At 39.0% G+C, this 27,423-nt stretch overlaps 1 protein-coding gene across 2 annotated transcripts in view; it reads right to left on the reverse strand.

Moving 5' to 3' along the window:
- MOS14 (ARM repeat superfamily protein) overlaps positions 1-27,423 on the reverse strand; it is a 286,973-nt gene that overhangs the window by 109,058 nt on the left and 150,492 nt on the right. For both annotated transcript variants that reach the window (XM_089787799.1, XM_089787798.1), the window contains 4 exons: positions 19,689-19,764; positions 19,442-19,562; positions 19,110-19,209; positions 18,831-18,912 (listed from right to left, as the gene is read on the reverse strand). In XM_089787799.1, coding sequence (XP_089643925.1) covers positions 18,831-18,912; positions 19,110-19,209; positions 19,442-19,562; positions 19,689-19,764 — 379 coding nt within the window. The remainder of the gene's footprint in view (positions 1-18,830; positions 18,913-19,109; positions 19,210-19,441; positions 19,563-19,688; positions 19,765-27,423) is intronic.

Below are 27,423 nucleotides of genomic sequence, written 5' to 3' on the forward strand. Positions count from 1 at the left end.
GAAATCTTGGGATTCCAAGGTATGAATAAGGATTTCTTTCATCAAACAGGTTAGATTTTTAAATGTGAAGATCAGATTCCTCGTGAGACCATCATGATCAAACCTACGATCAAGAAGAAAAGACATGGTAAAATCCAGTATTCTGAAGTAAAATCAAGACCAAGGACATCACAATGGAGGAGTGAAGTTGTTTGAAGAAAAGATGGTGAAACTAAATACAAACTGGACTAGAAATTGTAAAGAAACATGAAATCTGAATGAAGAAATGAGCAGGATAAATGAAAAAAGGGTAAAAATCAGAGGTTGAAGTAAGTAGTTCTCTGGGCATGTTCTACAAGAGTTTGACAACATAGCGAATCGTAGCTTGAATCAGAATCTAGAGCTGTAATGCCAATGCTTGGTTGCTGTTAGGAATCTTTGCAAATAAAATTTCTTTCATTTAGGCATCATGCTGAAATCATTTAATCCGAAAGGGCAGTATGATCTTAATAATATTTTAATTTTGTTCATACCCATCCATTTTATGAACTTAAAGCAATCATTTCTTTGTTTTGCTAAGTGAGATGGCGCTCAAAATCGACAGGAGTATGACTGAGATCAAGCTCAAGATTTCAAGTAGGAGCATGGTTTGAGGTCCAGGATCCAACTGAAAATGTAAACTCAAAGAGAGAAACCAATATGGAGGAGAGTGAACAAATTTACTAGTCTATATGTAGAGAAGATTATCAAAATTTGAATTTCTTTTGGAAGTCCAAGTTCACTTTCAAGGATCCAGCTACATGAAGTACTTCATTGTTTTTGAATGCCAAGATTTCAATTACAAGTTTTGATCAAGGATAAAAAGTTTGTGAAGCTGAAACAATTTACATGCATACTGAGGTGGTGCCCACTCATCTTCAGCCAATCAGAAAATTCAAGTTGCACATGTCAGATCAACCAATCAAATCCTGCCAAGTAAACATGTGGAAGGCATCTAATGGCTCTAAATAATCCCTTTTCTCAGTGGTTAATAAAAGCAATGAAATTCTCTCATTGGCCCACAAGGTGCTGCCTTTATGTAATCGGATGAGCATTTAATGATTTTAACTATTAGTTGGACTAAGGATATTTTTTGGATAAACCTTGGCCCTTGATCTCGAATTGATCTTGGCATTTCATTGTAATTGAACAACTATAGAAGGCCAAAGCCTTCTCATTTTTATCTCATTAAACCTAACAGTTATTGTCGAACAAACAGAAATGTATCAACAGTAAATGTCCTCTAACATATCATATGAGCACTTTTTTCTTTTGAAGGAGGTTATGAGAAGCGGATAAGGTTTCTTTAAATGAGGAATTTGGTCCAAATAAATAATAGATTGGACGAGACGACAAATGTTGAACAGCGAGTAATGTCAACATTTAAGAGGACCCAAATAAGCAATCACCTCCAAGCCAATGAATAAATCAAATGATTCCGATGACACTCTTGAGACAAAGTAATTCAACACCAAATCCAGGCTGACTAATACAACAAGGCAGTTATCTGATACTGCCATGCAATTCATGAAAACATAACAGACCAAAGTGTTCATGACTGATCCAAATTGCACTAAGGAAACTTGGAAACACTCTAAACCATTCATAACATGATGAATGCTTGTAAAAAAGAAGTACAAATATTCAAGCAGGGATTGGCAAAGGTTGCATATGGTTCGGGAATATCCAGAGATCTTGGATCCAAACATATCTGAAGCAGATTCTTCAGACACAGAACAGACACAGAGAATAGTTTTGTCAATGATGAGTATTCCATAAGCACCATGGTTGCTGTTTTGTTTCTGTCGCAACAATTTTAGAACTGTCATGGTGAATGTCAAAGTTTTGTGGTGGTTTAAAAGTGACGTAGACGCTCTTCCAAATCAGCTAGAAAAGAAGACTAAGGGTTGGAGATAGTGTTCATTAAAATTCTTTGGCTTTTTGTCTACTTGTTCAAGCCTTCATTGTTGGGATTCTTTCATGTGTGTGCTGGAGTCACTGAAAGACAAGCCACGTGGTGGAGTCGTTGAATTCAATCTGGAAGTGCTTTTATCTTAACTAAGCAATTTCATATGCATCCCAACAAATATGTAACCACCATTCTGCAACAACTATTAGCCGACTGGATGGGTCCGGCGGTGTTTTTGTAGCCGACGGATTGACTGTCGTCGGTGTTTTGTACTTTGTAGCCGACAGGTAAATAGTTTGTAGCGGATGTAATGTTGTGGCCAACGGACTCCTTCGGTAAGGTTCGGCGGTAGTATTTATATCCCGTCTGGGATCATTGTAAATCATCTATCATCGACTATTACAAAATCTTATCAAGCATAATGTATGTCTGGCATATGCGAATATAATTCTGCTGTTCATGTTTTGTTGTCTGTATGCGTTGATTCCTTTACCAGTACGGTAAACATTTGGCGTCGTTGCCTTATGAATCTGGAAGGTGGGAGGAATGAAGATTAATGCCAAATCAGCTTAACAAGGATCGAAATAAAGTGAGAGGAAAAGATGGAATCCGTACTGCGCAAGAGAATTTAATTCTGGCACAGCAAGCCGAACGCCGACGGAGATTTCAGAAAATTGCCGACGGAAACCGAATCGTGGAGGAATTGTTGGAGGAGACTCGGCAGCGGGTGGAATTGGTGGAAGAAGCACGGGAGGAGTTCTTGAATTTGTGTTCGCCGAGGGAGGAAAACTCAGACGGAAGAGCATCAACTCACACGGCTCGCAGTGCCGAAGGAGCACGAGCGTGGAGTGACCTCTTCGTCCAGGATAGACTTTCGCGGAAAACAATTTCAAAGGATCCTTCTTCTTCACCAAGGTTCACAGCTGTCGACACCTCCAGTGCGGGAGTGCAAACCGCCGGTGCGGGAGTGCAAACCGCTGGTGTGGGAGTGCTGACCGTCGGTGTGGGAGTGCCGACCGCCGGTGTAGGAGTGCAGACCTTCGTTGTGGGAGTGCAGACCTCCAGTGTTATGGCAGGACCCAAAAAAAAGCTGCCGAAATTTGAAGGTGATGGTACAGCCGACCCCATCCGACATTGTAAGACATGTGAGACGATCTGGCGGGCAAATGGAATCACAGATGCCAACGAATGGGTCAGGCAATTTCCAGCAACCCTACGGGGTGTGGCGATTGACTAGTTTTCGGATACAGATCCACAAAAGCTGAATACCTGGGATAACATTAAAAAGGAGTTCCTGGCAGAATTTAAACTCTGGTGGCTGATGGTGTACAATGACACGCAGGAATGGTTGTCGGATGTGACACTTGCCAACGGGCCAGGAAGCCGCTGAAGAGAGATTTCATGCCACTTCATCCCTCACACGACAGGAACTTTTTGAGAGATGGGGACTAGATTTCATTGGACCACTGAGGGTGAGCAAGACTCGACGGTGCCGATACATCATTGTTGCAACTGAGTACTTGACCAAGTGGGTGGAGGCACGTGCGTTACCAGATAACTCAGCCGTCAGCACTACGAAATTTATTTATGAACAGATCATCACCAGGTATGGAATCCTGTTACAATTAACAAGTGATAGGGGAGGTCATTTTGTTAATCATGTTATTCGACTGCTCACCACTCAGTTTAAGATTTATCATTCACTATCGACTCCGTACTATCCAAGAGCAAACGGACAGGCAGAGGCCACCAATAAAATCCTAGTGTCCATCATCTACAAATCCTGCGCGGTGAAAGGTGCTGATTGGGAGGAAAACTTACCCGCTGCCCTGTGGGCTTATCGCACGGCGTACAAGGTGACGACAGGGCACACACCATTCTAGTTAATGTTTGGACAGGAAGCAATAGTCCCAGCAGAATTCATGATCCCGAGTCTTCGAATAGCGTTGGAAAACAAGTTGGATGACGACAGAAGCTTACAAGAGCGGTTAAATAATTTGAATAAGTTGGACGAAAAACGGTTGTTGGCACAGTGGGCGACGGAAGTGGCACAAAACAGACACAAGGTTTGGCATGATAAGCATCTGAAACATGGCAGATTCCAGCCAGGACAGTTAGTATTGAAGTATGATGGCCGTAATGAAATTAAGCCGGGAAAACTTAAGGTGCGATGGGTTGGACCATATCAGATCCAGGAGGTTGGCGACAATGGAGCAATTAAACTGGCGACCTTGGACGGACAGGAGATGGCTCAGTCAGTTAACGGATCTAAATTGAAAATATACCGCGCAAGAAGGATATCTTGGTCGCCCAGTACTCACACGAATCCTTCAGTACAGGACGGTGAGGCGACACCGGCAACTGAAGGTACCTTCAGTATATAAATTATTTTTCTAAAAAAAAAAAAAAAAAAAAAATGTTGAGGGCCCCACGGACAGGATAGCCCTACGGGCACAGTCTGTCCGCGGGCGTTAAAGACAGAGCCCTGTGGGCAACTGACAGTCCGCGGGCTTGGACACCAAAGGCCCCGCGGACAAACTCTCCACGGGTAAATAAAAAGCCCCACGGGCAGCCTGTCCACGGGCTCTAAAATCTCAAAACAAAAAACTCTCCTCCGCCAAAAAGCGTCCCACGCAAGAGGGAAAAGACAATTTCCTACTGCCATTCGCTGCCAGGATAATGCAGGAGAAAGAAACAAAGGAGTCCTCACAAAAGAAGATTGCACAGGATTTTGAGACGGATCTGTCGGGATGAGGAGGCACTGAGCATCTGAACAAAGCATCGGGGGCAAGAATCTGAACGCAAGTCTCAGAGAAGAGTCTTCTTGAAGGCACCAAGTCCCACCAGCACTGCAGCAGGTCGACTATTCTCCTTCGTTTCCGCGGGCTTTGGAGGACATTCTCGCCTAGCTCCACAGTCTATTCTCCACGGCTTCACCCTGTTCCAACAAAGCGTTATATCTTGTGTGGGTTGCTTGCAAGTTCGGGGGATTGTGTTGCCTTTGTTGCAGAGCCGGTGTGTGGTGTGGGGTTCCTACGGCTTTACCTACGTCTCCTATTTCCCTCAGATTGAAGCTCTCCCGCGGCTAGCTTTTTCTCTTCCACGGATGGTATTGTGCGGAGTGTTTTTAATTCTTCCACAGATGGTTATTTAGCGAGCACTTCATTTGTTCGCCCTGCATGCAATAGGAGGAACCATATACTATATAAGGAGAAATAAACCATTTTTGCATGGAGTCAGCGGGCAAGCAGAAGCCGTGGAAGAGTCAGTTGGCAGCTAATATGGAAAATAATTCAAGAGTTTTCGCATCGGGGATTCGAGTTGCAAGCCCCTCCAGTTCCAATAGCAAGAAACAGAAGACCAAGAAGGAACTCACTTATCTCACCATCCAGTTTGAGAGTCTCAATGGGAGCGAATGCCGGAAGTGGTGGCAAGAGACCCCGGAGGTAGACCAGATTAAACAGATTTTGATGCGAGCACAAGTGCATTGGGCCATCCAGCTTCCCATCTTTTCCATCCGGTTGTTCGAATCAGTATTGCGCACCATGATAAAGACATATAGCGCCCGGAGCAGAACGAGTACATTCCTGTACAAGCAGCATCAGATGACAGTGTCTTTTAAACCTAGGGATTTCACTAGGGTTTTCGGCATCCCTCGGCCCGATGGGAGGAAAGTGGAAATCAAGAATCATAAACTGTCACGGGAACGGAAGGAGAATTGGATAGATTTAGTGTGCAGGGACCTTACACCCGTGGAGAGGGAGACAGCAATTCAAGGGACAAAGTGCAGAGGGCTTCGCAGGGACTTTATTCAGGAGGGTCATTGGCGGTGTATCATGGACGTCATCAAGAGCAGGTTGACAGGCGCCACCCGAGCTTCGGATATAGCATTGCCACAAATTGTGTTTATGAATGGTATCATGCAGGGAGTGGTATATGATTGGGCCTCAGAGCTTGCCAACAGGATGGAGGAATTCATGACGCTTCAGCACCGAACATTTTTTATGCCACACCATGCCATCGGGCTGTTTCTAGAGGCTGCAGCTTGCCAGATTCCAATGGATGGCTTTGAGGCTCCTCCAAGGGGCAAGTTGGTAGACGGGGAGCCTCCCATATTCTACTGGCGACACTTGGATACAGGAGGATCAGCAGCAGGTCACAAGAAAGTACTCCGTGGATTAGCTGCTTCCAGAGAGACAGATAGCGGATGAGAGGGCACTTCGATGAGTGACGGGGCTGAGTCCGTGGAAGAAGAGGTGAGCACATTGGCGGAAGTTGACGGTGAGGCAGCGGGTAGTGGGGCCACATTCTTTACCCCTCCTCAGCTGTCAACTTCGGCGCACTTGACTACCTTTCCGACAGTCATTCCGGCGTTTGGTCAGCGCCATGCCCCGGTCCTTATGACTCCTCCAGCGGAAGCAGATGTCCCACGAACAATGACGAAGATGGTCCCACAGGCAACGACAGATGTTGTCCCACGGACAGTCGCCGAGATATTGCCGACGGCTATAGCGGAGGTGATTCCAGTTGCACTAGCAGATGTCACCGTCGCCGTCTCACCAAGAGCACAATTGCCACCGTCAGAGCCTGAGCCGTAGGTTCAGTTGGAGGTCATTGATTGTGATGCAGTTGTCACCGTTTCGTCATCTTTTTTAGCAGAGGCCGAGTCAGCCCAACCAGTACCGGAGGAGAACATGGAGCTTGCGCAGTCCAATCAACCGGAGGTGATGGATAGAGCTATTGAGTTTCTAAGGCAGCAATTCCGACTCACTCCGACGAAGCGGGGTCCGTCCATTCAGTCTCCTAGGTGTTCAGGAACATCACCAACAGTACCAGAGCCTCATCTTCAGGAGGAGGGAATGCCACATGCCGTGGTTGCGCCAACAGCAGAGAAGGCGGCACCGGATGTAGGCATGGCTCCCGCTAATGAGGAGGAGAACAGTGATGTGGAATGGTCATTAGAGGACTTCACCAAGGAGGACTATGGGTCAGATGAGGACAGGTGCCAGGATTACCTCAGGACTATGAAGTCTGCATTGAAGAAGGGACACGATGTGGCAATTCAGGCCCTGACTCGGCGGAGGGAGTGGCAATTGATCAGAGCATATATCCATAGGATTTGTCCTCGGCGATTTCAGACTTGCTTTGTAGACAGGAGCTGGCCGGCGACGGAGACAGCTGAGATGTTGGCAGATTGGGCCACTGAGCCGGAGTTGGGACCCAGTGACACCCCTATGATGAAGCTAGCACATGAGATTGTGGGATTGTACAAGGATGTTTACTATGGTCGTCGGCGTGCAGAGGCAGACAGGGTTGCAGCAGAGAGATCATTGGTAGCTGAGAGTGAGGCTAGACAAAAGATAGCCGCCGACTTGGCCGACCAGCAGGCAGCATGGGCTGCAGAGCGGGCAGCACTACTAGTAGATAGGGCAGCAGCAGTACAGGAGAGAGACGTGGCTAGGCAAGGTATAGAGGCGACGGTTCGAGATAAGGATGCAGCTAAGCACGAGATGCAGTTAGCTAGGAGGCAGGCTATGGATGCAGCGCTTCTTCTAAAAGAGGCCATCGAGGTTAATTCTCAGATTCACACAGATCTCCACATCAGGACAGAGCAGGTGTATGAGTTACGTCGCCAGCAGCACACTTCTCGAACGCCCCCTTCTCTCTAGTATTTCTTCTGTTGTCTGTAAGTTGTCTCCTCATTTTGTTAGTCGTCAGGAGACGACTGTTTTTTGGGGGGGGATGGTGTTAGCCGACTGGATGGGTCCGGCGGTGTTTCTGTAGCCGACGGATTGACTGTCGTCAGTGTTTTGTACTTTGTAGCCGACGAGTAAATAGTTTGTAGTGGATGTAATGTTGCGGCCAACGGACTCCTTCAGGAAGGTTCGGCGGTAGTATTTATATCCCGTCTGGGATCATTGTAAATCATCTATCATCTACTATTGCAAATCTTATCAAACATAATGTATGTCTGGCATATGCGAATATAATTCTGCTGTTCATGTTCTGTTGTCTGTATGCGTTGATTCCTTTACCAGTACGGTAAACAACAACCAATAGTTTCATCATTTTGTAAGCACGGGCAAGCTAACAGCTATGTATGTTGTCTCTTCCAGTCCAAGCACTTGCTTTGTGGACTCTAAGATAAGATAGGATAAGTTATTAATGTCCAACACGAGACCAAAAACAGATCTAAGGGATTGCAAAGTACAACAAGACTGCAGCCAGGAGCAGGAACACCAAACAGTGTCCACAAAAAGAACAAAAGAAGAAAGCAAAAGGAAAGGAGACAGAACAAGAGACAAGAAGAGACTAAGTGCTTCCCACAAGTGAGAAGTAGCTAAGAACCGAAGTATAAGGCCAGAGGCGAAGACAAGTACATGTCCTGGACTGCCTTGAAGAACAATTGCAGGTAGAGCTCACATATTTGGTGTGGCTATGAAAAGTTGAGGGGCAACCAAGCAAACTCTTTGTCCCCCGAGAAGGAGGCACAGGTGTGAAGGAGGTGATGAGCTGGTCGGAGTCCTATCCCAGAGGGGGCACTAAGACTCAAAAGTGTGGGCCCGTAGCTACATGGCTTCCTGCAAATAAAGTGCAAGGCACTGCTGGTCAGTGTATCTGAAAAAGGAGAATAGGCTCCCACACCCTCTAAATAGGCAATAAAATCTCCCCCTGATCTCGTAATAAATGGCACACCGAAGGACAAAATGTGTCTCAGACTCCACCTCCCCAAGAGGGTAGAGGCGGCACATCTTATCCTCTCTGGCAATCTGATGGCCTATCTAAATGTGAAGCTGATGTGAGACCACCCTAAAACAGCGCAAAGTGATGCGAAGGGCATGGGTCCAACTACAAGTGAGGTTCCAGGGGCGAACAATGATCGTGGCCTGAATATTTACGTAGTGCTCAATGTAAATGGCCATCTTCGATGGATGATTCCCCATAAGGGTAATCCAAGTTGTGCTAATGTACTGTCTATACATATTTGCCTTGACAATCCCGCTCAACTCATGAACAGGAATAAAGGAGATGAGTTGGGACATTCACGGAGAACTAAAGAGGGAGGAGACAATCTATGGATTGTAGTGATGGTTTCAAACATTTTTGAAAACAGAACCACTTTTTCTATTTATCTAAGGGTTTTAAAGCTATCGTTAAGGTTGATCAAGGTAACATGACACTCAAGGGAATCAAGATAGGGAAATAAAAGCTTCAGTTTGAGGACAAGGGATTTTGGAGAAGGGGTGGGGGTGCTGTAATAATGTATTCATATACTACTTGAAATGCTAGTTATGAAATGATGTACAATAGTATAGGAGCTAATAATACTAGATACTTGAACATAAAAGAATTGTCACACGGTAATATACCCAATATAGAATATAGTAGACTATACTTAAACAAAATTGAATATAAAATTACTAATTAACATTAAAAATTCAAATTATGGGCAAATAGAAGTTTCAGATTTATATTATCTCGAAATATCATAAAGAATATTCCCCTTTTAGAGTTTGAATAGAATCCTATTAAAAATATTATAAAATTTTCACCTATACTTCATGTTCACACCGACCAGCGACCAGCAAGGGGGGACGGCCAAACACCCCTTGTATAGTCAAGGGATGTTGGTGTCCCTCATGCTCATGTCCTGACGATGAGAAGATCGCGCAATGGCAGCACCAGTAGGACTTGGGAATGCCAAGTCCCTACACCAAGGACATCCTCAACTTGGGTGCATGGGGGTTGAAAGAGGTGGGGGGGATGTCCCTGTATTACAAGGTTTTTGCACCCATTTTATCACATGAAGCAATCAAAAGAGATTTATCACTTGGGCCATCTATGCTTAGGGTAAAATTTCCCATCTCAATCAAAGGTAGCCACCTCTATGAAACAAAAAGAAATTTTCAAAAGGGAGGATCTTTCTCACATCCACAAAAGATTGTACCTTTGTCATCTACAACCAACAGGCAAATGTTTTTTATGCAAGAAGCCATAAGAGCCAAGTCATAGATGTTGTGGTAAAGGTTAAGTCCACTATAAAGAAGTAATATCCAACTATGATTCAAAACCAACCGTAGTGGAAAATACAAGAAGAAGGACAAAAGCACAAATAGCAACATACTTGAAACTCTTTCAAGAATGCACACATATAATCCACTTAGGGTTCAAAAAGTGATGTCTAGACAAAGAATAATAGTACTCATCAATAATGGAGTCAGCTACAATTTCATTAATGGATGCTCTTGGTGGTCAAGAAAAGTTCGAATGCTAAAGATTCTTTAGGATTCAAAGTCAATGTTGCTAATGTATTCACAATTCTATGAGATTGTACAGAGTAATTTCGTAATAAATTAATGAACTAGTCATTAGGTAAGTTTTGTACCAAACATTGTGTTGATTGGTATTAGTAACCAATCCAAGCGTTATATGTAGCACTCAGTGGCAATAGAAAAGGTATCGTAATATTGATGAATATCAGTAATAGAAAAGGTATCATAATATTGATGAATATCAGTACTGGTATGTAACTCAATTGGTAAAATCAATAAACATATATCTTTTCATTTGTATATATTTTTTCATTTATGTCTTGTTCCAACTGAGTTACATACCAGTACTAATATTCATCAATATTACCATACCTTTTCTATTTCCACTGAGTGCTGCATATAGTGCTCAGATTGGTTACTAATACCAAGTGAAGTGATGTTTGCTACAAGACTTATCTAACAACTACTTAATTAATCTATTACAAAATTACCCTCTAAAACAATGAATTCTATGTTTTTGGGTTAGGAGAAATTGACATGTTTTTGGATGTATAATAATTGTACCCCTTCGTGGCTTTCCACAAAACTATGATTCCATTTAGCTCAAGTTTAAACTTTGGGAAAGATTTAGTGTTTAAGGAATTTGTAGTGGAGAATTGCAAGCGGTAATAGCTAAAATGATGGATAAGCATCCTGCAAAGGACAAGTTGCTTGGGCAACAAGTAGTTTGATCATGTCTATAAATTTATATACAATTAATACAAAGATAATTTTGATGTTCGAGACATTTTAAATAAGTGCCATATGGTGTTTAGTGATTTGCCTACAAAATTGTGTAACAAAAGATTCCAACATATCATAGAGTTAGAACAATGTTGTAATCCTGTCATGACAAGAGATAGATAACGGCATCACAGAGCTCTTATAAATGGATCAAATCCAGGTCACTTCTAGGTCATTTTCCTCATCCGTGGTTCTTGTAAATAATAAGGATGGCACCCTGTGGATGAGCTGATCTTTAAACAAGAGAACCATCAAAAACAGTTATCCCATTCAAAGAATTGATGACCTAATAATGAAATACACAAAGCCTTCTATCCTAAAAAGATTGATTCAAGATCAACCTACAACACAATCTATTAAGTGATGAGGATATGGCTAAACAGCATTCAAGTTTACCTTTGTGTATGTTAATTCTCAGTTGTGCCTTTGGTTTACCAAATGCACCAACTACTTTTCAGTCATGCATGAACTATGATTTTAGCAATAAAGGAAATTTGTGTTTGTTTTTTTAAGTGTCATTTTGACTTACGATAAGGAATGGAAAAACAATTTAAATCATCTGGATACCACCCTTGGAATATTCAATAAGAGAACCCTCTTTGTGAAAGAATCAAGATGTGTATTTAGGGAGCAAAAAACGTGTACTTGGCCATGTCATAAATGTCAATGTGTTCAAATGGGCCAACACAAGAGTCATTCCATCTTCAATTTCCCTCATGCTTCTACATTGAGATGGATGACGAGATTCTTTGGCCTTTACAACTATTATAAGAGACTTGTCCAAGGGTTTTTATGGCTAGCAGCACCCTTAACTAATATGACATAGAAAGGAGGTTTGCATGCATAGAAACAACTCAGGAAGCTTTCGCTAAACTTGGGAAAGTACTGAGTTCATGCCCTATTCTTGCTATCCTAACTTTTCACAACCATTTATTGTAGAATATGGTAATTTACAAAAGAAAATTTTCAGGTTTCCTGATGCATAAGACAAATCCCATTCCATTTGAAAGTGGGAAATCAAAACAATCAGAAATGAAATCCCCTATAAATGATCTAGAGATGTTGCCTATCACACATATCTTGGCCAAATTTTGACAACATTTGGCCTGCAGAAAACTTGTGCTATAGACAAACATTAAAACTTGAAGTTCTTCCTCTGGCCAACATGACTTGAATGATAGGCAAAAAGTAGGCAAACACGCTCCAATCTTATCATTGACATAGAGTACGTAAGGGAAAAACAATATATTTGTTGATGCTGTTATTAAAGTCCTACTCTATGCTCTACTTCTGCTATTTCTACAGTCTCCTATGATGATCAAGTTTTCCCCACAACAATGATTAAGTTGACAACGGAGAATCTAGGATGTCGAGAGTCAAGCATTTGGAAGGCCATTATTGCAGAAAATGGTGTTAAATATAAAATTGTATGCTAATATTCTTGATGGGAATGTACCAAGGATGTACTTTGTGAAGTACATGGTCTTATTCTTCATTAAACAAAAACGTATCCTAGTTTCTGAATCCTGAATGGAGGAGAAAATTTTTAAGGCTTTTGACAAGATACCACGAGCGGGTCAACCAAGCTATTACAAGACCTACAGACATATCAGAGAAACATTTCCATAGAAGGGCCTAAAGATGCATGCCTTCAACCACATAAAAAACAATAAAACTGTCAACAAAATGAACTAGGACAAGTTTCTCCAACAGACTTTTTTCAACAACTATCTTTCCCAAATCAAAACATGGAAATATATTCATGGATTTCATCACAAGCCTTCCCAAGGTAGAAGAGAAAGATTGCATTTCTGCACTCGTAGATAGCATTACTATGTATATACACTTTTTTATATTCCTTTCAAACTTAGAGCACGTTAGGTAGCAGATTTATTTTTTAAAGACCTGTTTAGGCTGAATGATTTGCCTAAAAATATTCTTAGTGATCTAAAAAGAGTAGATTCCTCAGCTTTTTTCCGAAAAAGAAAATATTTCATTTGGTTGGCACAAAACTCACGCCTAGCACAAGTTAATCATCCACTAACAAATGAAAAAACCAAGAATAATTAATAAAGGGATTGAAAGTTTCTTGAAAAAATATGTTTCAGATAAGCAATCGGCTTTTATAAGTGCCTACATTTGACAGCAGAATACTTCTAGAACAACCCACCATATTTCCATTAGCATATCTACATCCATAGCACATATGGTTATACTAGCATTGCTAGATAACAGATAATAGCCATGTGACGTTGGAGATAAGCCCATTCAATGATTGCATCATTTATGCAAACTTCCATCTAAAGTAAAGGAGCTAAAAAGATCAACCACACTTCTATGGGCTAAAAAGATCTTCAGGAAGTGTTGGTTAAGTTATATGTGACTTGGAACTATCATTAATAATGTGTTTCATATGTCTTTTCTCAACAGCAATTTTAGACAAGACATCACAATGTCAATGGAGTCCCACCCTTAGATGATGAGATAAAACTCACACTGCAACCTAATGATGTCATTTGTACCACAATGAAAAAGTCAAGAAGTAGACATACTATAGAGTATCCAATTCACTAAGGAATCTACCTATTGAAAATCCTACTTCAGAAGCACTGAAAATCTTTAACCATGCAAATTTGCACTACTTGAAGGCAATTGACTTTTGAGCAAGCAAATTTTGATAAGGTTGATTTGTAATGTCCATGATCTTGATTATGAGAATCTCTAAGTCATTTTCCAACCTCGACGCGAACTCAAATTTTCTCATATTGAGATTTCCCCCTCCCCTCCAATAACCCATAACCACAATCTTGAAACTTTTCCTCCCTTTCTATTGGAAACCACAAACTACTGATTCCTAATACACTCAATATCTCTAACCCAAATTTGCTCACTCCAACCATTGCATCTTTCTCGTATGAATTTATCCAAACCCTTGCACTTATGAAAGCACTTACATGAAACACTACCATTCAAATGAAGGACTTCTCCCACCATGGCCAACTAGGAACACTATTAATGGGCTCAAATTTGAATGTAGTGAAGACAAGGTAAACTTTAGGCCCACACTAGGCCTTCAACCTCTACATAAGGTAGACAATGTTATGAATGTGCCATCTTATATATCATCTTAACGAACCCAAAATTGGGAAGTCCAGCACTTGTGATCACTTGTTGGCACAAAGGATATAAACCCTTTGATTTAGGAGATGAGTGGCTGAAATGCCATTAACTTCCTACAGTACGTAGGGAAAAAACTCTTTGGGATCCTAAGGGCGACATCACACAGAAGTTGGATTTGCAGTTCAAGCTTAATGGATTTCAAGAAGTAGGCATTTAGCATTTTGAATATATTTGTATTATGGTAAAATAATGAATGTGTTATTAGACAGAGATCATAAGTAATCTATATATACATGTATGCACAAGGATGTTTCTATAACAAACAATCTGAAGAGAAAAAGACAAAGTTTTCATATTGAATAGAGAGAAAATATGGAAACATAGAAGAGGAGTGACCATTACAAATAGAAGTAAATCTATGGAAGAGAGAGAAACAAAATTAGAGAGATTTTACTTTAACAATTTGTAATCATTGCAATATTTATTTTAACAAAAAAATGAAGCAACAAATCATGTTATCATCAAATGCAGTTTTTCAACAAAATACTCTCTTCTAACCAGTTCATTGAGGGGCCCTATTTATCTAAGGAAATTTTTAACCTAAGTATTTGTTTATGAATGCTTCAGTTGATCTTCACAACACCATTCCAAATTCAAGCAGATTTTGGAAAACATTTAGCTACACATCATTACAATGGAGCTCTCCTAAAATATTCCACATAACAAGGAGTTGTATGCTTTGGTACAAGCAATGAAGAAACTGAAGGCTATCTACTAGGCAAGGAAATGGGTGCCCATAAAGATCGTAACAATTCCACTTGATCATTATAATAAATTGGTTTGTAACCAGCTAAGTAAAATGTTCCCTAGACCAACTAGTCTTTCAACACTTACAAATTTCAACTTAAAACCTCCCATAAAAGAAACATACATAGAGAGATTTACATGCAAACCATGTGAGATAAAGTTGTTGATTTTAATCCAAATTTCTATAAGATGGATCTCCCTACAAACTTGCCAAAATGTGCAAGACAAAATTTAAGGCAAAATTGCTCTCATCTAAGACACAATGGCTGCATCAAAGGAGAGATGGTGAGAGATCGCAACTAGGCCTTTTGCGTTGGCGGAGAAGAAACAGGATGTAGCACCCGAAGACGGAGAGAATGCGGAAGATGGTAAGCAGGGTGGCCTCTATGGGATCTATTGTTGCCTTTCCATGGTGCTAATTTTTTGATATTGGTTTTTTCACTAGCTTCTGATTACGTCCAAGTAGTAAGTCCGTTCATAATATAAGGTGTAAAATGTAATTTAATTTTCATGTGAGCCAATTTTCTAGTGTAAATCTCTATAGGTGTCCAAAGCACCACTGTGCTTAAGCTGGGCTAACTATCTATAGTAAACTTATATATCCTTCCTGTCAAATCTAATTATCAGCTTGCTGCTAAACTCCTCATATGAGTTGATCATGCCATGATCTTGAGTGACAAGGTCATGATGCCACCAATCATAAGCTAACCCATCCAAATGCATAGTGGCAAACTTGATTGCCTCAGCTTCAGTCATGGGTTTCAATCCCGATGTCATCAATTACTAGCAAGGTAAGCTTGTTCATAGCATGCTTCAAATCCCTATCTCCCTTCACTGTCCCATTAAATGAAAAAACCTCAAATCCGCCTTAACATTATCTAGGGGCGAATCCCATTCATCATGCATAGACATGATGTCCTTTGGAGTCGGTATCGTTGCTCCTGCATTAGCAATCTCAACTTCCTCATTATGATCAGCAAATATGGGCCTTAAGGGCCTGCCTGTGGTACAAGTGGGTCTTCTTGGGGTCTTCATGGTCCAGTATTCATTTGGTGTATTGCTTTCGTAAGTTGTTGCAATACATCAACAACATGGTTTTGTCCTTCTTTGAGGGCTCCCAATGTTTCCTATGCTGTTTTGTCCTTCTTTGAGGGCTCCTGATGTTTCCTACGCTTCTCTATCTGCTTCCTCAACCTGATTTGCAGCTCCCTTTGCCATTGAAGGAACTGCTACAATCTCGGACACTATCCTACCTTTTGGAATTGGTAGGGGTCTCCAAACTCTTCGTGGTTGCATGTTATATTGATGCATTGAAAGAAGTCACCCACTAAGTGACACGTTTGTTGCTATGATACTGCTCTAATATAGGACAGTTTGATGGACAAGTGGTTGAAACCGATTTGGTGAATTGTGTTTCAATTTGTTCTAAAAAATTCCTGCACTCCTACTTACTATGTAATGACCAATCATCCAGTTGGTCAATTCAGCTTTTACAAGACATGAATGTTAAATAGTTTAAACAAGAAAATGATTTGATCACAAATTCAGATTTCAACAATATTCAATCAAGACACCTTGTGTATTGTAACAATTACTATGCTACTACAAATATTGTAAACTGCGCAAGGTTGTTACATTCTGAGATAGCACGAACATTAGAAAGAGAAGGTAAGTATGTGGTAATTGCAGAACCTGGATGAGCTCATACTCAGAATCACGCTACTGGAAAAAGTTGTATCTCTGCAATGGCTATTTGAACCAACTCCAACTCACCCACTTCAATGTTCCTGTTCGGAAATGATGGTACTTGGAATTTATGTTCGGTCAAATATTGTCATACAGCTGGGAGCACATTACTGCTTCTAATGGAACTGTGCAACTTGTCACGGACAGAATGTGTCACTCACGCTGGGTGGTTCTTTGGTTGTATATCCAATTTCCTCAAACAATCTTTCTTAACTCAATAATTCGCTAACCACGCCTTTCAACACCCACAACAGTCACTCGGATGCTCCTTAAATCCATCACCTGCATTAGCTTGCTTAACTCTACCGATACTCACGTCGTTTATGATAATAAAGATTATAACTTCTTACCATCGCACTCTTCTACAACTCGATCCTCTAACAATCTGAATAACCATGGTGAAATCCTGAAGCAGATTCATGTGACGAAATTGGGGCTACGCCCAATCCTAGGATCTGAAGATGGTCGTCCTCAGATAGATTTGCAGATGCAAGGTAGGTCACAGATTTTTTTTTTTCTCCCAATCTTCTTCTTTGTATTTCCAACTACAGTCCATTTGACATATTAGGCTGCCCATTCCATGGAATCAAATGAGCATTACACCCTCAAACATTTGTGGACAAGTTGCAAGGAGATTAGGTGAGAGTATACCAGCCACTAGCCATGAAAGCGAGGAATCTGAGAATCAACAGAAATGTCAGATAGGTTATAAATTGTTGGCAACACATCAGGTAATGGACTTGCCCACGCATCACAACCAAGTGTGCCACTGTGTAGGGGAAAAGGTTGCAATATGGAGTATTTGAATGAAGTGTCAGAAAGGAGTAGTAAACACGAAGTTCGCCCATATTACACCCGACATCCCTTTCATCCTTAACTTATCCTATCAGGATGCACGAGAAATAGGCTAAGTGTCAAAAAAATAGCTACTCTCTGGTAGCGATATGACATTTTGATAAGGAAACCAAAAAAAAATACAACAAATGGCAATGTGCATTACAAAAATGCCACGCTCTTCTTTGTGTGTCTGTTCTTGAGGTGAGATTGAACAAATATACTCCATGAAATATACCCATTTGAACCAAAAGAAGATGAATGGTTTGGAGTCATTTCACCACAACCTGCAGTTTCAACTTGGGAATTTTTTAAATCAAAAACTTGTAATTCCAATTCCAGTTATTGTCACAAATTGCAATTCCATTTCCAGCTATTATTGCAGCTTGCAAATGTGATCAAATTAAATTTGCCAATTATCCACATAATTATTTCATATTCAACACAAAGTCAGGTCCATTACAGTCTTTGAAATGATCAGCAAATCGACCCTGATGAGATTCAGAATGGATTGCAAAAAATGAGAAACCACACTATTACTGATGAGGACGTAACCATCTTGGATAATGCATTTGATGAACAAGAGCACAATCAATTACACACAAGCCTACACATTGGAGCGTCAATATCATGATCTGTAATCCGCTTGTGGATCAGAACCTGATAGGCTATCTGTCTATTTTACTACTTTGTAGGTCACATTTTGTAATCTGTAATTGAGTTCTAGGTTCAAACTTAGAATACGGATAAAAAGAACGAGTATATATTACACATTGTAATCCGTAACATCTAATCAATTAGCAAAATCTATATTTCATGTGAGAGCTAACCCCCAACAAGATTTAGGTGCAGACGTACTCTTCATAGGGTCCTAAGGAAATCCCTCTGGATAAGTTACTTGTTAGGACACATTTCATGATTCCTTCCAATCACCCAACAACTCATTGTAATCAAAATTGTGTAAGACAAATGGCAAGAATAATCACAAAAAGGGAGGTTTCGTTTTCTTCAACAATTGAGTTCTCTTGACAAACTTTCCAAGTCTGAGTGTGTCTCAGTAGAGACATGCTAAGTAACTAGCATGGTGTGTTACTTGTCTGCTACAGAAACATGTGTACCTAACGAGTACCCACCAAGAGTTTGCACTATATAACTCATATGCTGATCATACCAGTGGAAAAGAAAAAAGCAAAACTCCTACATGAAACCTTAGTAGACATTTAAAAGTTTTATTTCTTATATCTTGTCAACCAGAAAATATTCCGACCATAAAAGAGTCACAGTATTAAAATAGAAAAGACCAGAAAAATGAACGGCAGATAACATTCTCAACTTCTCACCATATCTGGTTCGCTTGAAATCAGCAAGATCTTCTCTGGACAATTGTTCATAATTATGTGGATACATTACTCGAAAGCTAACCTGTAGGGATAAATTTTATTTCATTTCAAAGAAGCTCTCTATCAGAAAATTATATGGAAATACAAATAACACATGTATCCTTTTTAAGGCCCCTCAACATCCAAAGTACACAAAAATAAAATGTATACTGTATACTATTAACAATAAAAGTTCTCTCTCACAGACAAGAAAGCACATTAAAATTTTGGTTCACTTGCCAGTGATACTAATAACTCAAATGTTGGACGAAAAATTGTCAACCTCCTCTCCTTTTCAGCTTCAATTGCAGCTTCATTTCCAAATGACTTATAATATTCCCTGTGCATGTTATTGAGTCAGTCAGAATATAAGTTGAACTAAAGATGTAGTTTATAAACTACATACAAAGATACTCAATAAATTCAATATGACAAAGAAAAAGAATAACTAGATATTTATCAGAATATAATAATGCTCAGTAGCACATAACATCAAGAAGGCTTTCAATTGTATTTGCTCAAAACTCCCTTACACCACAATCACTTGAGTTAAGATGTCTTCCATAAATTACCTTTTTGTCAGAACAGTTTGAAGGCTATGCCAAAAATTAAATGTCATGGAAGCAATGTCATATTCTGGATGAGATGTAACTTCCACTAAAGCTTCAATTATCATCATTGACTCATTTGAACCTGAAGAACATTACCAAATCACAAATAACCACATGATCCACCACTAACTATGAACAACTTCTTTCCTCAAAAAGATTAAACTGGATAGCTTCAAAGCTGGGGGGCCTCCAAACTTTGGAGTCATACCACTTGCAATTAACTCAACATAACAGTCACCCATTTCAGCAAATAAGCGAGCCATTGCCTTCACATTTTCTTCATCCTGCACAAAGCAACTCTTAAAATGAAATGAGCAAAAATAAAGAAACCTAAAGCAGTATCAACAATTTTAAGTTATAATAAGCATATAAATTAGCAAATACAGATAAAAGCCACAATAAGATACTATAAAACAACAATCCCTTCAAATTTCAAATCTAGATCTAGCTTAGGTATAAACAGTTAGATTCACTAAAAAGAACATAAAATGCTGAGGTTTCAAGCTCAGTACTTAACACCTTCGACTGTCTTCAAGCCTAAGCTTGATGCAGTCTTTCTCATTAATTTTAGAAAATGAGAATAAATTGAAGCATCAGTATTACATTATAGCTGGCAATTATCACAGATAGATGTATGGAAACAATCTTCATCCACAAAAATCTCCAAAAAGACGTGAAAATATTTTTATGTCTAACAAAGAATTGACACAATATATGTATTATTTGTTTTGCATGCATTAGCTAAAGTAGAAGCCAGCATGTGATTCTCGTGCTAGAAAATTAGGCAACCACAACAGTCTTCTTTACATAGGAGGGGAATATGTACAGACAGATTATTACACAAGATTCAGATAATGTTATCACAGCATCTTCACCACTGTAGCAAAATAACTGATGAATCACAATTGTCGGACTTATTGCGAAGCAAGCAATATCAGAATATATCATAATTTTATTTTTATTAAAAGGGTTTCATTGTTGATTTAGGAAAATCAACAACTCCCCCAATCTTATGCCATTTTTCCAATGTTTTTGATTAAGTAAACCAGGTTTTTTGCAAGGGTTCCTAAAATCCACCAGTTAACAATGTTTCCTTGACTAAATAATTAGCATCTATAAGGAAATTAAGAGAGTTAAAAGAACAAACATTGCAAGACATGCACCAAATAGATTGATCAACTAAGTGCCTTGTCTAATGACAATTACAAAAGTTATGTTTTGAACTCAAAATTAAGCCACAAAATCAGATTCAGTGAGGGTTTGAACATTTGTTTGTTAATGAATTGGAATTATATTTTAAAAAAGTGTTTCAATGGCTTGTATTATAGCATCTCTAGTTTCTATCTTGCTGCATAATCTTAACATATATATCCATAATTGAATAAGACATGGTCCTAGACATTATGCCCTTTAATATTATAATGTTTTTACCACTGATGTAGATATCATCCTTTTTAATTGAGTACATTAATATTACATCCCATCCTTATCAATTCAAGAAAGAACACCTTTCAGTCTCTTTATAATAGTATCAGTCATTGCTTCTTGAATACTTTATCCTTACTTTGATATGTGAGAATTAATTCCACTGCCTATGTTCTCAACATATGTAAAAAAAATTAGTCCTTAAGTCCTGACTTTCACTCCTAAGTGGTGTACCAATCTAATATCAACATAAAAGCACACAGAAAAAAGGGGATCTAAACATGTAAAAGACAAATTGTGAATTGCAAAATGTGTAGCAAGCAACTCAAAATGTAAACAATCCAATGCATAATGCTAAACACTAAATCAAGGTAACGTGACTCACAGCAAGTCACACGAGTCACGCGAGTCAGTGAGCCACAATGACCCCGCCGAGTCATAATGACCCGTGACTCGTGAGCGGCGAGTCATGTGGCGTGACTCGCACGACGAGTCACAAGGTGACTCACCTAACCCAACATAGCTTGACCCAGCCGCGGCAAGTAGAAATTTGGGGGTTTAAAATATTATTTTTTGCAAAAGAATTTAATCATTTTTTTTGTTCTTCCTCACTCTTATAACCCTAAAAGGGCTCCCATAACACTCTATAGTGAAAAGAAGAAAGAGAGAGAGAGGTAGAAGAGAAATGAAGTTTTCGTGTTTTGCAACCAGCTGAAAGGAAGAGGAGAAAAGCTTGCATTTGTGACATTGGAGCTTGCATTTAGATCATGAAGGAGTTTATAGGAGCTCTTCTCAACACTTCCCAAAGCATTTGAAAGAGGTAAGAGTTGATTGCTTAGATTTTGATGATTTTTTTCTCTATGCTTATGAGTTTTTTGCATGAATTTTTTTTAGTTTGTTTATGAGTTTTTTTTTTACTTTAGATCTTCATAAAATACAATGTTTAAATGGTAATATTTGGTCTAAAATGTCTTATTGCAGCAACCTTTACATTTTTCCTTACTCATAATGGCTCCTGGAGGTGAAAAAAACTCAAGCACTCTAAAGGCAATAAAAAAGATGAGTGTTGGAAGTCCACCATAGACTTTCCAGGTAGAACTAGAACTCAAACAAAATGCCTATTTTGCAAAACCATTAATAGTGGGGGGATAAATAGATTGAAATACCATATTGCTGGCATACGTGGTCATGATACTGAGCCTTGTGGAGCTGCAATTGTTGAGGCTCAACGTTTTTGTTATTTAGCCTTGGAAAGATATGAACAAAAAAAAGAATTTAAAAAAAAAACAATTAAAAGAGTTAGCTCAGATTGGTTCTAGTTCCCTTCCATGCTCATCCGCAAATGTTTCTGAGTCAGTAGGTTGTGTTGGAGAAGGTTCTTCCCTTCCCCCCTATCGTCCTAGTGCTTCTACTACCCGTTCTTCTTCTACATCTATTCCTTGCACTGCTAGTGTTAGTGGTGTTGTGGCTACTGCCCCTTCTAGTAGTACTGGCTTTACCTTTCGTCCTAGAGTCAGAAAATCTAGTAGGTTGGACAATATTTTTGTACCGCATTCCACTCCTGGTGCACAACCCTCACTCGAGAGCTTGGGCTGGAATAGGGAGATACATGAAGCTGGAGTAAGAGCAATTTGCAAGTTTTGGTTTTTCTGCAACATTCCATTTATAGCAGCCAGGTACTTCAACTTCATTTATATTTGATTGTTTTACGTTTTAAATTTTAGAATTTAAATTCAATTTTATACTTTTAAATTGATGTTGAAAATTTGAAATATGCTAATTAAAATGTTTTTATAAATGTAATAGGACTCCTTATTGGCAGGGGATGATTGATGCAGTTTCCATCTGTGGTGCGGGGTTCAAAGCCCCCACTGAAGATGAGTTGAGTGGCCCCCTCTTACTAGATATGGTTGAGGAGATGAAACTTGAGTTGGAGGACCATAAAAAGATTTGGAGCCAAAAGGGGTGTACCATCATGATGAATGGATCAACAGATAGAAGGAATAGGACCCTCCTAAATTTTCTTGTTTCTAGCGGAGGTAATTCATCATCCTCTACTTCTTGAAGTCTAAAATTTAATGTATACTATTATTGAATAACGAAAATTTTGTTTTATTGACTATTGATTCTTGAATGATAATTATTTTGTTTAATTTTCACTTTCAGAATCCACCATGTTTTTGAGGTCTATTGATGCTTCCTCACATGTGAAAAATGCAAAATTCTTATGTGAGACTATTGAGGAGGTCATAAGGGAGGTGGGGGAAGAGAATGTTGTCCAAGTGGTGACTGATAATGCAGCTAATTATGTTGCTACAAGTAAAATTTTAACTTTTAACTTTCTAAGTTCTAATTCTAAAAAAATTGTTTTAGTTTTTCATTAAATTTTGAAAATTAAAAGTTTTTTAATACATCAAAAAATTTCATTGTTTATTAACTAATTTAAAATTGTTGCAGGAAAACTTTTGATGGAGAGACACCCAAAAATCTTTTGGACTCCATGTACGGCCCATTGCATCGACCTCATGTTAGAGGATATTAGCAAGCTTGTATGGGTGAAATCATGTGTTACCAAGGCCAAAAATCTTTGTAAGTTCATCTATAATTATGCCTTGGTCCTCAGCACTATGAGGAAACACATGAAGGGAAAGGAGTTGGCTCATCTTGGTATCACAAGATTTGCTTCTAATTTTATCACACTAAAATCCTTGCTGACTTCAAGGTTAGAGTTGAGGTGCATGTTTGTTGGTCCAGAATGGAGTTCCTCCTCCTTTGCCACCAGCCCTGTAGGGATAGATGCAACAAAATGCATTTATGATGATGAAATTTTTTGGGAGCCATGTTCAAAGATTGTGGAGGTAATTTAAATTTTAAATTTTAAAAGCTTAAATCTTAAAATTTTATAAATTAATTTATCTCATACATATTTTTGTTTTATTTTCATTGTGCAACTTTGCAAAGTTTCATCATTCACTAAATTGTTTTTTTGTTTAATTGTTTTGTAGATCACTGAGGCCCTTGTAGGCCTCCTACGAGTTGCTAATGGCAAGAAGCCCTCTATGGGCTACATTTATGAGGGAATGGATAGGATCAACGAGGCTATTAAGGCCAAATATGTAGGAGTTGAGGAAAACTATGGCCCTATTTGGGACATAATTGATAGGAGATGGCAAAATCAGCTTCATAAGCCCATCCACGCAACAGCCTCTTACCTCAATCCCGCATACTGTTTCTGTGATGATTTCAAGGCGGATGAGGAGGTTCTCAGTGGCCTATACACAGTGATATCGAAGATGTCCCCTAATCCCACAGATATATTGCTTGAGATGGATGCCTATAATAATGCATTAGGGGCCATTTTTTCAAATCAAATTTGCAAAGAAGGTCGTGCAAAATTGCAGCCAAGTAAAAATTGCAACTTAAGCCTTGTACAATCTATTTTGTAAATTTCTAGCTTTAAACTTTAGAGTTCAAATTTTGAAATGAGACTAATACTTTTTTGTTTTCCTTTTTTCAATATTCAGATAGATGGTGGCAAATGTTTGGGCCTTCAACCAAAAACCTTCAGCAAATCACCATCCGCATTTTGAGCCAGCCAAGTAGCGTTTCTGGATGTGAGCGCAACTGGAGCATGTTCAAGCACATCCACTCGAAGAGGCGTAACAAGTTGTCTGTACAAAAAATGAATAGGCTAGTCTTTGTGCATTACAACCTGCACATTAAGGTCAGGGAGATTTTGGATAGTGACACCTCTCCGATTACTCTAGAGGAGGTTGATCCAGAGTCTGAGTGGATCACTGAGGCTATTGATCCTGTCTTTGATGATGAGGACCTACAGTGGCTTGACAAGGCAGATAGAGAGGACCAAGCTGAGGTTGAGGCTGTGGCAGCAAAGGACCAAAGAGCTCTAGTTGTTCCTAGTGGCACCTCACGGACATTGGCAGAGCCAGAGGCAAAGACTACAGTTGATCCTAGAGGCACCTCGCAAGTTGATGCTATGGCTACTCAGACATCCAGGACCTACCTTAGACACTTTACTAAGAGGCATTTTATAGATTATATTGAGCCTAAGGTTGAGGCTGAGGTTGGGGATGAGGATGAGGATGACGATGATGATGACGATGACGATGATGATGATGATGAGGACTCTGACTAGGAGCCATAGTTGTAGACTTATAGTCTTGTTTTAACTTTTTGTTTAACTTAATATATGATCAGAATTTGGAACATTTGATGATGACTATTGATTCATTGAATCTTGATGTGTTGGATTTCATAATACATAATACATATTACATATACATTTTGATGGGTTGCATGGATTTATCATTTTATATATGATTCCATGTTTTACTTTTATAATATTTCCTTCAGGCTTTAGCTACTGTTTAAACTTTAAACTTTAAACTTTAATTACTAGTAATATAGTATTTAGCAATTTACCTTTGTAGTATTGTCCTTATGTAATCGATGTATGTTTGACTTTTAAGTTTTAAGTTTTAAGTATGTGGCAATGTGCATTATGATCAAATTATCTTCTGTTTAATGATGTTATTGTGTCTTTACACTTTATTCAATAATGGGTGCATGGAATGTTCTTTAAATCCAAAAAAATCTCAAAATTTTGAGGTTTTTTCACTTTCTCGAGTCACTACCGAGTCATTTCCGAGTCTGAGCCGAGTCAAGAGTCAAGTTACCCTTGCCGAGTCCGAGTCTCATTACTTTGCACTAAATAATTAAAGACCAAATGAGCTCCAAGGAAATTTTAGTTTTTTAATAGAATCTAAATTAATCTCTCTTGTTCTCAAAATGATAACAAAAGAACCATATCTAAATGACATTGAATAAAATTTCAACTCGTCCTAACCTCATTCAACTAGGATAGTAGCTTACTCTGAAACGCAGCACTCACTTAACTTTGTGACAATACTATTAATTAGTCTTTACCTAAGTTGCATTGAAAACTGTGCTCTGGTCAATGATAATGCCAAACTAGAATGCGGGCGTGTCAACTCTGAGCCTACCATAAAAATAATGTGACTTGGTCGACAGAGGATAAAAACTATAACAATGTCAACTAACCACTTACAAGGTTAAAATTAAAAATTTCAAGAGATTATCAATACTTACAGCATTAAAACCAAGCTGCTATGAAGTCGTTCATAGTTGGCATTTGCATACAAACTTACAATTATCTACATATCTTATCAACCAGAAACAAAAGAGATTGAATCTTTTAATTTTGAATAGATGACATCAAGACATGTTCCTATGTAGGAATTAACAAAAATAGTGGGAGCAGGATATGGACTGCAATATTTTGTATGAGCAAAGCACTGAAATTTATTAGAAGTTATTCCAGATAATGTTAGAAACATAATGGCAACATCGACCCTGCAATGGATGAGGGTTGCTCCAAAGATTTTGATAAGGTCGCCCGAAACCTCACAAACCCCCAATTAGTTGTTGATGTGACTTTATTATGCTAAGCCACAATGATAAAAGCCTAGGAGATCTACAAAAGTTTGGTTACATACCACAATGCTTTAAAACAATTCATAGGTTTAGGTTCATAACATTGCTAAAAGAGTTCAAAATTGCATTATCAAGGTTAATATTACAAAGGGTTTCAGTTTCTACAAACTGTCGGGTATAAAGACCTACCATATTGAGCAAGGGGAATGTGAAGTGATACCGTACAAAAAAAGGACAATAGTATATCATTTGACTCAGAGGTAGTTATCTTTCATTGAGAGAGTCAATCTCATCAAGTTTGTCATGCAATTCCTTCCCATCTATATCTCCTTGGAATTTGATAATTCAATTCTGTTCTCAACCTAATTTACAAAATCTGAGGAAACTCCTATAGGCTAACGGTTAAGCTGACAAACGACTATATTTGAACATTAGCCAATTGAAGTTGGTGTACCCCAAAGAGAAATGGGATTCTTAATCTATCTAAAGCCTTCAAAATAAACAAACGAAATAGTATCGGAGATTGTTACATCCTAATTTTTGGCTCAATTTAAAAATGTTCATATAGCCATTGAGGTTCCATGTGAAGTCAATGGATAGGTAAAATTATAACGATTCATGTGAAGATGACATGGTAGTTCATTGTTATGATGATATTATATTGTTATCTAGAAAGCTTGGAAAGTTGGTTATACATTACAAATTCAGGGGAAATGAAATGGTGGTTAGTTTTTATGATGGTTTATGAATAATAACTTGTTATAGTAATTGTGATTATATTGAGGAATATGATATTATCGTGGAGAATTTCCTTTCTTTGCAGGAGCATGTCAAAGGGGGTAAGCATTGCCAAAAAGGAATTGAGCACAGGGGCACCACCTATCACTGGGCAAATAGGTACGAACCACAAACCACCATGGCTAACAGTAAATGGCTAGGTAAACAAGAGTGTATGTTGGACAACCATGAGCTAACCAGTTAACTTATATCATTAAATAAGCATTAACAAATTTGTTACCTTCATAATTTGAGAACCTTCTGTT

This window comes from Cupressus sempervirens, chromosome 6, assembly GCF_028749045.1.
Source record: "Cupressus sempervirens isolate cs-2001-9-10 chromosome 6, ASM2874904v1, whole genome shotgun sequence".
Lineage (NCBI taxonomy): Eukaryota > Viridiplantae > Streptophyta > Pinopsida > Cupressales > Cupressaceae > Cupressus > Cupressus sempervirens.